The following is a 12,618-nucleotide window of genomic DNA, read 5'->3' on the forward strand; positions in this document are numbered from 1 at the left end:
ATTGGCCAGATGGCTTACAGTGCGTTTCAGAAACATATCTGAATTGCAGCCCTTACTCAACACTTGATACACAGTAATACGAACAGTAACAATGGCGTCGATTTTTCTGTATCAATTCCAGTGCAAGGTCCTCATCCACTGAAAATGGATGGCATTTGCCTGCAGCCAATGAAGACCATAGATGAGCATTATGCAAATTTGTCACACTGTTACTGTTATGATTTGTGAGTTACGGAAGTGAGACTGGAATTGCTGACGACTCGTTTCAGCAGTTCAGAATCTATTCTTTCGTTTATGTTGTGCAATTTGATCTCTAAAACTCTGCAGACATTTTACATTCATAAACAGCTATTTATCCTTCTAACCTCTTCTCTGAAGATTTTGACTGCACGGCTCTGCATTAAACATTAACCATATGTAATGCAACATAAATTCTCTTCACTGCAAGCTATGTTTTTTTAACATGAGTCATATGAGTTTTCCTTCTGAAATAACCAAATGATACAGAAGACTAACCAAACTCTTTATTTTAATTTAATTTTCCAAACATAATTTTACAAAAAATAAAGAAATCATAATCTAATTGCATCAGAATCATGATTATTAGTAAAAAAATATAGATTAGAATAAAGCTTGATAATGAGAGAAGAAAATGTGAACATACATTTTATTCTACTGCTGTTAGTTACAGAAATATAAATGTTTATTATTATTATCATTTTTATTATAATTATTATTATTTGGAGAAATCAAACACAGGGATGATGAAATGTGCGCTGTTCTGATTAAGGTGTGTCTAATCATTGGTTTTCCTGTGTGGGGGTGATTGCTTCATCTCCACATTATTAGGTGCATTATGCCTGCGGAGACACTCTACAGCAAACAGAGGAATCACCTACACACAGAGAAAGAAAGAAAATATTCATGTCCTGTATGATTATTCCACAATGCCCTCTGCTGGTAGTCAAAGAACTGCTGCTTTTACAAAAGTGCATGATTTACATTGGAACAACAACAACAACAACAAAAATAATCTAGATTTTATGATCACGGTTAGGGAAGGGTTAAACTTCAATAGCAGGACACTTTATATTGTGTTTATATTGTATAATTAAGTAAGTCTATAAAATTGATGAAAAAGTAATTTGTAGACATATATGTATGAATTAGTTAAATGGCTTAAAATTATAAAGTTTTAAAGGACCACAGCTCTACCACTTGGGGGAAAAAAAGAAAAGAAAAAATAAATTGTCTCAGAATAAATAGACCATATCTTATTATAATGACTTTGTATCACATAAGTAAAAGATAGTATTATGTTAAAGATACTCATAATACTGACTTCATAATGATAAGAACATTTCCTATAATTAAGTTCTAATAATAAAGACGTATGATTATGTTCAGTCATTATGAGACTGTAGAAAGTAATGGGTGTCCAAATGTTTTGGAAATGGTCACTTCTAAATATTTCAGTTTAATTTCTGGAGGGAAAAAAAATTCTGTTGACTCTAATGGTACCAAATACTACAGTACCCATGAGCCTCAGCATACTGAAGATGACTTTGGAGATAATGGATCTGCAAAAATACATTAAAATATATACATAATTATATTGTATTGTTGTTAAAGGTGGCAGCTTCACCTTTTAACGGAATTGGCGATTGACAGTTTCTTGAGGCAATGCACGATGGGAATGTAAAAGCACTTATGCCCCATTTACACCTGGTATTAAGATGCATTTTGGTCAATCAGATCACAAGTGGACGATGCTAAATACAGGTGTAAACAGGGTGTAAAATGTCTTAGCGAACTACTTTCACTACTATCACTTGAACCTTTGCACACCATGTGACCAAATGGAGGAGAGAAGGCAGTGACGGGACGAGTGCTGTACCACTGAATCCGGTAAATGCATTTAAGCTATCCAGTTTTATGTAAGTTCATAGACTTGTAATGGCCTTTTCTATGATAAACTAACTTGTTTTATTGTGTTGCAGGTCACAGGAAGAGATGCTGTAAAAAAGTATTGCACTCATATCTGTGAAAAGAGAACACGGATGTTTAAACATTATAGGCTCAAACATGGATGATATGCAAGAACGCAACCATTTCCCACTTTACATGAAGACAAGAATGTGAAGAATTCTTCTGCTACAGTTCTTGTCAAAATGCCTATTGTGTCATGTTCCGCATGTTCATGTTCAGGTATGTTCGGCAGCGGCAGCTCTTAAAGTGACAGTAGCCTAATAAACCAGTTGCTATTTGCTGTTATTAATGTTAATCAAAGTTAACAGAGAAAATTGTAACTTTAATAAGGATTAATCTATATTTATTTATCATTTCTGCAGTGAAGACTGTAAAGTGTTTGATAACTTTATTCAGTTTCTGTATATTTCCTATCTGTTAGACAGGTAGGAATGAGTTAAATATGACATTTATTATAATGGGTTTATCTGAAGATTGTTTTAAGTTCAGTTAAATATTTTTTTATTTATTTAATTTGTTTCAACAATTTGGGGAGTAACTGTGAAATTATTACAATATAAAAATATTAAAAACTCCAACGTTTTTAATTGTGATTAATCACGATTAATAAAAAAAAAAGGGTGATTAATTAGTTAATTGTTTTTTTAATCTATTGAAAGCACTAATAAAGACACATACATAGAGCTGATCACATTTGGTAAACACAGAAGCTCAAATGTGTATCACATGATGCAGGAAAAACAATGCGGTTTGTTCTAACTTCCTTGTTTACCAAAGGTAATGTGCTCATATGTGAATAAAAGCCTAAATTAAATCTGTGCGATGGTATCTCTGTCACAGCTGGTGGCTGTAATGATCGCACAATGATAAAGAATAAATAGAAACAGTCTTTAATAATCAATTCAAAATGGAAACATGCAGGAAATTACCAGGAATAAAGCATAACACAACCACATACAAAGACAACATGGAACAACAGGAACAACTACGGGTATAAATGAACAACAGGTGAATGAAATCCAATCAGAAACCATAGAAACTAACTAGCAAACAGAACTCAGGAAAAGCAGCACAGGGAACAGATTGGAAATGAAACCAAAACAGAAGGCCATTACAATCTCTTCACAAGACTGGGATTAAACCGCTTAATCTGGATTCATTTTATGATGCCTTTATGACCTTTTTAACTCTTCTAAGTTTTGGTTACCTGGACTTTCAATGAAGGGACAAAAACCTTTTAGGCTTCATTAAAAAAAAAAAAAAATCTTAATTTGTGTTTTGAAGATCAACCTCATGGGTTTGGAATGATTTGAAGGTAAGTAAATGATGACACAATTTTCACTTTTGGGTGAACTAACCCTTTACGTCGTCGTGGTTGTTTTTGGCAATTAGGACATCCGCGACCTTTTGAAGCATCGAAAATACATTTTGGTCCAAAAATAACAAAAACTACGACTTTATTCAGCATTGTATTCTCTTCCGGGTCTGTTGTCAATCCGCGTTCACGACTCCGCAGTGACGCTGCTGACGTAAGATACTGCTGATGTGTTATCTGGTGTGCCCGAGCTTCGTTTACAGTCTGAGAGAGAGACGCACGCTGTATTCAAGCTATTCTACATTGTTTGTATTTTGGTATTACTATATTTTTTAAAATGGTGCGTAAGTGTGCATGTCACGGATGTCCTAATCGCCAAAAACAACCACAGCGACGTAAAAGTGCATTACCAACGCCGACAGATGAAAGGATTCAATGGAATCAATTCAATGGAAAGGATTCCAGAAGAGAATACAATGCTGAATAAAGTCGTAGTTTTTGTTATTTTTGGACCAAAATGTATTTTTGATGCTTCAAAAAATTCTAACTAACCCACTGATGTCACATGGACTACTTTGATGATGTTTTTATTACCTTTCTGGACATGGACAGTATACCGTACATACATTTTCAATGGAGGGACAGAAAGCTCTCTGACTAAATCTAAAATATCTTAAACTGTGTTCCGAAGATGAATGGAGGTCTTGCGGGTTTGGAACGACATGAGGGTAAGTCATTAATGACATAATTTTCATTTTTGGGTGAACTAACCATTTAAGTTATGTTCTACAACAAAGTCCTTAGTGATCATTTCACCCTAAAAAAAAAACCAAACAAAAAAACAAAACAAAGGGACAAAACAGGTCCCTTATGTTGTCTGCATAACTCAAATGCAATGACTGATTTCATGTTAATTGAGAAAACAGTAGTACCGAAGTGCATTTTTGGTGATCAAAATAAGGTAAAATAAATATTTCATGTATGATATGCTTTGAAATAGTGTTAATTTCATCAGCTATTTTTTCTAATTTAATTTTAGTCTTAGTCAAATGTCCTTTTTAGTTCTTATCATATTTAGTCAACCATGTACCATTTTTGTTTTGGTCAACTAAACATCTGGCCTATTCTAGTCTAGTTTTAAAAAATGAAAACTTAGTCACATTTTTGCCATGCTGCATAATGGTTACTTTGATAATTATGATTATTTTTGCTCAAAATTATAATTTATTTTTGAAATTTATTTTTACATTTCATCAGAATTATTGCACTTTCACCTATAAGCACAAATCAAGAGAATGATACTTTCATTTAAGCAGAATATCTCATTGGAGAGCGCTGAACTCCAACATACACATTTGTCTGTGTTTCAGATCATCTGCACCTCTTACATTGCATTATATAATTATAAATATGATTATACAATATCATGTACTAATGACTGTGTTGCTGTTTGATGAGGATATTTGTAAGGTTCAGGTGAAAGATGTTGTTGAAAATAAGAACGTCTCAGTTACATCTATAACCCTTGTTCACTGAAAAAAAAGAACTAAACCGACAAATTGGGATCTCACCAGAGATTAGTTTAGTTTACACTTTCGAGTGTAAACTAAACGAGCCAATAGACAATGGAATGTGAGATCTTCCCCATGAAGTGGACCTATAAGGAAGAGCATGTGTAAACGCACATTCAGGTTTTTGCTGTGGAGCCGAGACGGTGTGTACTGACCGTTCAGCGGTGGTACAGCAATTGTGGCGATGGGACGGGATGTTACCTTTCAGTCAGTCGCAATCAACGTTACGGCAGAACTGAACTAACAAATTGAGATGCCTATCAAAGCGCCACTATTGCTGCCCCTTCCAGTGCCTGGTGTAAGCCACCTGAACCTCGCGCACCTGTTGGGGTGAAAGATGGGAAGGGCTTACCACAGAGAAGGTCAATGACTGCTGTTCCTTCCAACCCATACAGTAAGAAATTTAGATAACACTGGGAAAGGGAATGCTATGGAGAGCACATCCTGCCTATATGGAGGTATCATGCAGAAATCACACATATGGATTGGCCAATTAAGGCAATACTACATATGTTAGGTCTATGTGGTAGACTCAGCCTAGTTAGGGTGAAATCAATATTGAGTAGAAATGCAGAACGGAGTCTGCCTTAGGGAAAGACACAGGCTTGCCAACAGGCGAGCCGTACCGTGGAAGAATACACATAGGGATCACAACATATGGGCACCTAGCCTAGCACAAGGGTCAACCACTGACTTACGAGTATTTACGAGTGTTAGGCCTGGCATCGGGTGTCTCCAACACATCTGACTTCAAGCAGGGATCACCAGCTGGGGAACTCAACTGAAGGAGCAAGATAAGCGCACGTATCCAGTCCGTAGAGGGGAATGGCACAGCAAGCAAGACACCAAGCGAGCTCTCAGGTGTTTACTGGCTACTTGAGGCGAGTACCTGGGAGGACACTAGCTCTACACAAAGGCTATAAAATCTAGCAAACGAGTTGGGTGTCACCCAGCCCACAGCTCTACAGATGTCTGTCAGTGAGGCGCCGTGCACCAATGCCCAGGAGGAAGCAACACTCCTAGTAGAGTGAGCCATCACCCCCAGGGGACTCAGCTCGCCTTGGGACTGGTATGCCAAGACAATGGCATCCACTATCCAGTGGGCCAACCTCTGTTTAGAGCCTTTCCCTTCTGCTGGCCTCCATAACAGACAAAGAGCTGGTGTGAGGTCCTGGAGCTTTGTGTCCGGTCCACGTACAGGTGCAAAGCACGGACGGGACAGAGCAAAGCAAGGGATGGGTTTGCCTCCTTCAGGGGCAGTGCTTGCAAGTTCAACACCTGGCCCCTCCCTGTAAGGGGTGGTGGAAACTTTGGGCACAGATTTTCAGCTCAGCTGACTGCAGTAGCTCAAAGGGCGCTCTCTGTAATGCTGTTAGCACCGAGGTCCCAAGAGGGTATGACATTAGGGTGAGGAGGATTTAACCTACTTGCATCCCTAAGGTGCAAATAGGTCTACCTGTGCGGCTCTGAAGCATCTACAGATCAGCTGGACCGCCTGCAGATGGATTCTCCATTCTCCTAGAAGCGTGAGCTGTCGTGAGAGCTCGTTGGCTGCACGATTGAGCACGCCCAGAATGTTATAGTTTATTTTCACATCCTGCGGTGGAGGCATCCGTGGAGATGATTGCATGCCTGGACACTTGTTCTAGGAGAACTTCTGCCCGCTGAAACGCAAAGTCCGACCACGGGCTGAAGGTTTGGTGACAGGCTAGGGTGATTGTCACCTGGTATATGTCGCGTTGTCACACCCACCTCAGGACTCGTCCGCAAAGCCAGTACTGAAGCGGCCTCATATGAAGCAATCCGAGTGGCGTTACCGTGGCTGCAGATGCCGTATGCCCTCAGGAGACTCTGAAATAGTTTCAGTGGGGTCGCCGGGAAATAGTTTCAGGGAGTTCAAGCAGTTCAGCACCGACTGAGCATGTTCCTCCGTGAGGCATGCTGTCAGGTTGACCGAATCCAACTCCATACCGAGAAAAGTGATCCTCTGCACGGGGGAGAGTTTACTTTTTTCCAAGTTGACCCCCAGATGGCTGAGGTGCTGAAGCACCATGTTCCTGTGTTTGCACAACTGCTCTCACGAGTGGGCCAGTATGTTGAGAATATGAACAACCCATTCCTTCAAAGGAACGAAAGCCTCTACGACCTTTTGCGGGGCAGAGTGTGCGATGCAAATCTCGCATTCCAACGTCCATCGGCTCGTTTAGTTTCGTTTAGTTTACACTCGAAGGTGATTGGTCTCTCTGGCGAGATACCAATTCGTCAGTTCAGTTCTGAAGTAATGTTGAATGTGACTGACTGAAAGGGAACTTGATCTTAAGTGACTTGCCTGGTTAAATGAAGGTTAATAATAAAATAGGTCAGGATTTAAAAAAGGTAGGTATACGGCTCTCTGAAAATACACTCCAACTTAACTGAAAACTAAAGTCAGCAGCATATTAAATACTTAAATATTTTAAATATTTAAAATCATGGAAAAATCATGGCCACAGTGCAAGTAAATGCAGTTACAGTTCTAAAACGGTCAATATTTCAGTTCCTCCTGTACTGTCTGAACGGTCAATTGAACTCTAATTGTTGCAGTAGAACTGCTAAATGCAAAAATGCACCAAACAATGCTTCAGGACCAATGCCACTGAATACTCACTTCTGCAGTGATGAGCTTCTTGTTCTTTGGTTGGCTGGGGTCAGGGAACTCCTCTCCGAAGCACAGGTCCACTGTGTATCGTGGCTCGGGACCAGTGGCCTGCTGGTGGTTTTGTAACTCTGCCAAGAAAACAGGAATCAGTCTGAGGACATGCTGAAGAAAGTATCTAAAAAGGACCGGTTTCCCAGGCTAAGCCCTCCCTCTTCTTCACCTTGCATGAAGATGGTCATATCCAGGAGTTTACAGGTCCTCTCTCTCTCTAGTTTGTTTGGTTTCTGTCTGTGCTCTGCCAATGGGCCGTCCCAGTACACGCGGCCCTGGCAGAAGCGTTTGATGAACACGCCATCTGGAGCTACCCACACCAGCACACCTTTCTCCAGGTGGGGCAGAAGACGGCTCATGGCTTCAGTGATGCCTGGGGGCAGGCGGATGGTGTCTGGACGGGGGAAGAAAACCTTCTCAGCTTCACAAGGCCCGTAGATACGCTCGTTCCCTACCGGAGCACAGCCTTGCAGAATGAAGCAGCCATCTGGAGATGCAGTTATGAGCTTCTGCACCAGGTTACCATGATAGAACAAACGCACCTCCAGACGGCAATCTACAAATACACACATGACTTATCGTTACATCTGACAAATGCACAAATACTTTTCACTGTACATCAAAATTACACCAAATGTTATATACTATACCATTTTAGTCAGTCTACATTTTTTTTCTTTCAATGAGTGATTAAATATTTAAAATCATAATGACACCAAGTTTCAAGTTAGTACTTATGCTGGGTTCAGGCTACACAATATTTTTGTCTGTTACAATGTCAGTGTGTCAGATTTTCGCCATGTTTGAAAGCTGTGTACAGAAGAGCTCCTGCGCTCCTATTGGTCAGTGTCACAGATGTGATGGTTGGAACTCGTTGTGGTGGACTGGAAAAAAAATAAACATGCTAGTCTTTCTGTCGTAACGTCCGTTGTCGTCCACTATGACACACTATATGAGATAAAACAATCGATTCTTGCTCCCTAACACCCACTGTTGTTTACAAATCACTACGGCACCGTATGTCAAGCGAATCAGGCCAAAATCATGTAGTTTGAACCCAGCATTAATAAACTAAAGAGACATTCGAATTTGTGCATGCTGAAAAATTCTCTCACCTGATAGGGGGATGTGAGATGGATATATGGGAACAGATTGAAGATTGGAGCTAATGCAGGCTTTAGTGTCTGTACTGGGACATGCATACAACCTGCCATTCACTACACACACACACACACACACACACAAATGTACAATGTAAGTGAAAATGAAACCTTTTGTCGTTAGTTATTATTTTCTGAAACTAAAACACTGACCACTCCATCCAGCACCTTTGTTTGAGTCACCAAGTGGACTGTCCTCCTGGATGTGAAAATAAACTATTATTGTTATGTAACACACCTCTGGAATCTGTCCAGTAGGAGGCAGAAAAAGATAATCCAAGTTTACAGTCAGTGTAGTGAGTGTGGGGATTTCCACAGTTTTCACTGAACAGTACCTGCATGGGCAGTTGTGTATCTCTCAAGGCTTTGCTGCAGTCGCTGTCATGTGATATCACTGGGTTTCCAGCAGATTCTAGAGGACAGAAGGAGTGGCTTGCACTTTAAGCTAGTTTTGAATATGATAGTTTGTGTGTGTGTATATATATAAATATATACATAAATGAGGAAGTGAGATTTGGGTGTTGGGTGGCTGAGGTTTGAGAAACACAAGTGCAGATCTTTTATAATACCTGTCACTCTTCCTGAGTCGTCCAGGATACGGTAGACCTTGTATGGCTCAGAGATATCCAGCTGACTGCGCTCAGGAACCTCCTGGAAATCTGTGCTCTTGTTGAGCGCACAACGCAGGCGTGTTTTCCAAGTAGATGGATCTGCTTTGTCCCTGCCCTCTTGAAATTTACCCTTGTACATAGCCCATGCCTGAGATGCATAGTGTGTTTAATCTATATTATCTATATATCCATGTATACCCGCTGTATTTATTTTTGTAAATTGTGTACATTTTTTTTATAATCTGGATTTAAATGGGACAATTTACATTTAATTAAAGATTAGCCTAGTTTCAACAATACAAATTAAAAGCTATGTGCAGATATAAAATATTTAATTAAATGACGTTATAAGTTTTGTCCGTTTTGTCAGACAACTAAAATGTAGTGCACTACTACCCTTGAAAGTGGGTTTAACGGAAGAAAAAAAATATATAGGCTATGTTTACCTTAAACAGCGCAGCGTCCTGGTTCTGTCTGTAGTCCTGTTTGGCGGCGTGTTTCCAGGGAATTCTGAACATGGTTTTCTCCTCATTTTCCCAGCTTAGTCCAGCGTATTTGCCGCTGTCTATCTGCGCTATGAGCCATTCTCTCAGTCGCATGTGCCTCGACCTGTCTTCCATCAATCTAAAACATAACACCATCAAATCATCTCTGCAACTTCAGTCATATTTCCAAACAACAGTTCTTCAGTAACACACCAACATTTCTATAAAACTTGTGCAAAGGTCATTTAAAAAAAAAGAAATTTTTGATGAACTCACAGTGGAATAATTTCATGTATTCGGACATGTGTGTTGCTTTAAAAGTGAAAGTAAAAGTATGAAGTGAAACACTTTCGGTTTCCCATGTAACGAATGTTGCCCTGCACAATGACACGTTCACGTAATAAGACGAGGCAAGACACTGTCACGCAAGTAATACTTTATGCACTCTGAGAAGAGTACGCCTAAGAAAGCAAATCCACAATCTAAGCTCTGGAAAAAGCATTAGCCCGTGCAGAACTCACTTTTCTTTCATGTTGCAAATGTTCGTTTCGAGAATGATCTCGAAACAAAGGATTCCTACAGAGGCTTGAACCAGAAATGTGCAGTTCATGGACTATCTGAACTACAGATATAGCCTGTGAGCTACATTTTAGCATTAAATATTCCACAAACATTGTCGTTTTTACCTTGTGTGATATTTATTCCCATCTTTTGCATCTATTCTGTAGGCTACATATTGACACCGCGTTTACGTGTACACATGATTGCTTTGTGCTCGGATTCGCGCTAGCCGTGTGAGTTTATATAGAAAGAAAACAAGATGTTAATGTAAAAATTTAGATGACATGAATAAATTAAGATTTATTCATGTGTCCAATATGTATAAACAATAAATAAATAAATACGTAAATAAATATACGAAGAAATGTAAATATATATAATTTTTTAGGGTATTTATACTTTTATTTCCTTATTTATGTATAATTCCACATTTATTTATTTATTTCGTTTATTTATTTATTTATTTATACATTTATTTACTTACATATTTATTTATTTTTTTAGGCCTATGTATTTATTTACACATTTATTTATTTATACATTTATTTATTTATTTATTTATTTTTATACATTTCTTTGTCTGTATACTAATGAGGAGGGAAATGAGAAAATTTCCCCCGGTAATAATCGCGTTCCAGGGGGTGAAATCCACATTTTTGGTGGGGATCCCTTGGTAAAATTCACATTCCAGTAGATAAATATCATGTTATTTGGGGTCGCTTCAACCCGCTGATATGAAAAACAATTCGTGGCAAAAGTGTTAAAGTAGTCCAATTTTATATAGGCCTATTATTATTTCCACATTTATTTATTTGTACATTTCTTTGTCTGTATGCTAATGAGGAGGGCATGTTTTATCTCAGACATCAGCAGTTGAGCTCAGAGTGGCAGGTGCGGAAGCTTTAGACCACAGACCTTGTGGTGTGACCAAACGAAACACAAGAAGTTTGGACGTGCCTTTGCAAGAAGTCGCACAGGGAATGAATGACTTAGAGATGGGCAATAAGTATTATTATATCAGAGTTTTAGTCATTTAATATCACCCTAACTGTATGTATATACACAGTAAAATCCCCAGAGTTAAATCAACTCTGCTCAGAGTACATTGTCCCTCTCTAAATAGTGTTAAAGTAACACTGAAGCATAATTAGAGTTAATCAGATAATTAAGCAATTACTTAAGTGATGATTGAACATTAATGACGAACACCTGCTGTTAACAAGAACCATGTGAAGAAAAGAGAAACACAAGAACTACAACTTACTTCAGCCACAGCCTTAGATTAAATCAACTGAAGATAAAAGACATTAAAGTGCATATTGCAGGTTATAGAACCCCGGACTCAATGTATAGAAAAATAATGTAGGAACTAGAATTTTTTCAAAATAAAGTTATAAATGCGCTATTGTGGCTTCTGGAGACATTTTTGTGAGACGATTTTACTTCCGCATCTGAAAAATATGCAAACCGTAAGTGACGCAAAGCAAGGGAGCGTTGTTCGATTAAAACAATAGGAAAACAATGGATCGCAATGACAGTTTGGACGCTGACGAAATTGCAAATGTTTATGAACACTCATATGACGGACCACAGCCATACAATTATGAGCCTGCTATGCGGCCAAGAGAGCAGGGACAGAGGATTAACGTTAGACAGAACAACGGTCAGAGGAGACAAATTGAGCTGTGGTGTGAGGAGAACCAGTGGAGAACAGGGCAGGTGTCTTGGTAAGAGACCAGCGTTAGCTTATAGATATGCAATATAGACGTTACATAACGATATATAACACTGTGCTTAGGTCACAATATTGTACGATTATTATGTATCAGGCAATAGGAAAGCTAGATCAGGCGCATGTCACACTAACGTTACGTGATATAGCGGTTTATCACCGAGATAGAGGGAGATAAACATTTTCAATTTTTGAGTAAATATTTTTTTTAGGAATTTCATCATAGTCAATTGTAATTACACTTAAAAAAGTTAACAAAACGTGCATTCTAACAAATATGCATTAAATAAAAGAAAAACAGAGTTCTGATACAGGTTTTGGATTCATAGGTGCTTGTGTGGTAAATGTGAGGCCATGGCCACAGCTGAGGAAAGTCAGTGCTGCAGGGAGGTGGAGGCATACTGGGCCATGGTGGAGAATGTCACCCCCAGACTTGATGTGCAGTGCCTGACTCTGCACCCAGGCTTTGAGGCTTGCTGTCTGAACCCATATGTGCTACAGATAG

At 38.9% G+C, this 12,618-nt stretch overlaps 1 protein-coding gene across 4 annotated transcripts; it reads right to left on the reverse strand.

Moving 5' to 3' along the window:
* Positions 1-527: 527 nt before the first annotated feature.
* On the reverse strand, positions 528-10,220 carry irf10 (interferon regulatory factor 10). Of its 4 annotated transcripts, none has more exons than XM_048178894.1 (9): positions 10,097-10,220; positions 9,782-9,959; positions 9,294-9,483; positions 9,060-9,136; positions 8,893-8,923; positions 8,680-8,781; positions 7,734-8,120; positions 7,523-7,641; positions 528-895 (listed from the first exon to the last, which is right to left on the reverse strand). In XM_048178894.1, the coding sequence occupies exons 2-9, from the start codon at positions 9,953-9,955 to the stop codon at positions 797-799; spliced, it is 1,179 nt and encodes a 392-aa protein (XP_048034851.1). In that variant the 5' UTR covers positions 9,956-9,959; positions 10,097-10,220; the 3' UTR covers positions 528-796. The 4 variants fall into 4 exon arrangements, with proteins under 4 accessions (XP_048034851.1, XP_048034850.1, XP_048034852.1 ...); XM_048178893.1 differs by having other exon boundaries at positions 529-895; positions 8,878-8,923; XM_048178895.1 differs by having other exon boundaries at positions 530-895; positions 7,734-8,051; positions 8,878-8,923.
* Positions 10,221-12,618: the final 2,398 nt, after the last annotated feature.

Source organism: Megalobrama amblycephala, linkage group LG24 (genome assembly GCF_018812025.1).
Source record: "Megalobrama amblycephala isolate DHTTF-2021 linkage group LG24, ASM1881202v1, whole genome shotgun sequence".
Classification (NCBI taxonomy): Eukaryota; Metazoa; Chordata; class Actinopteri; order Cypriniformes; family Xenocyprididae; genus Megalobrama; species Megalobrama amblycephala.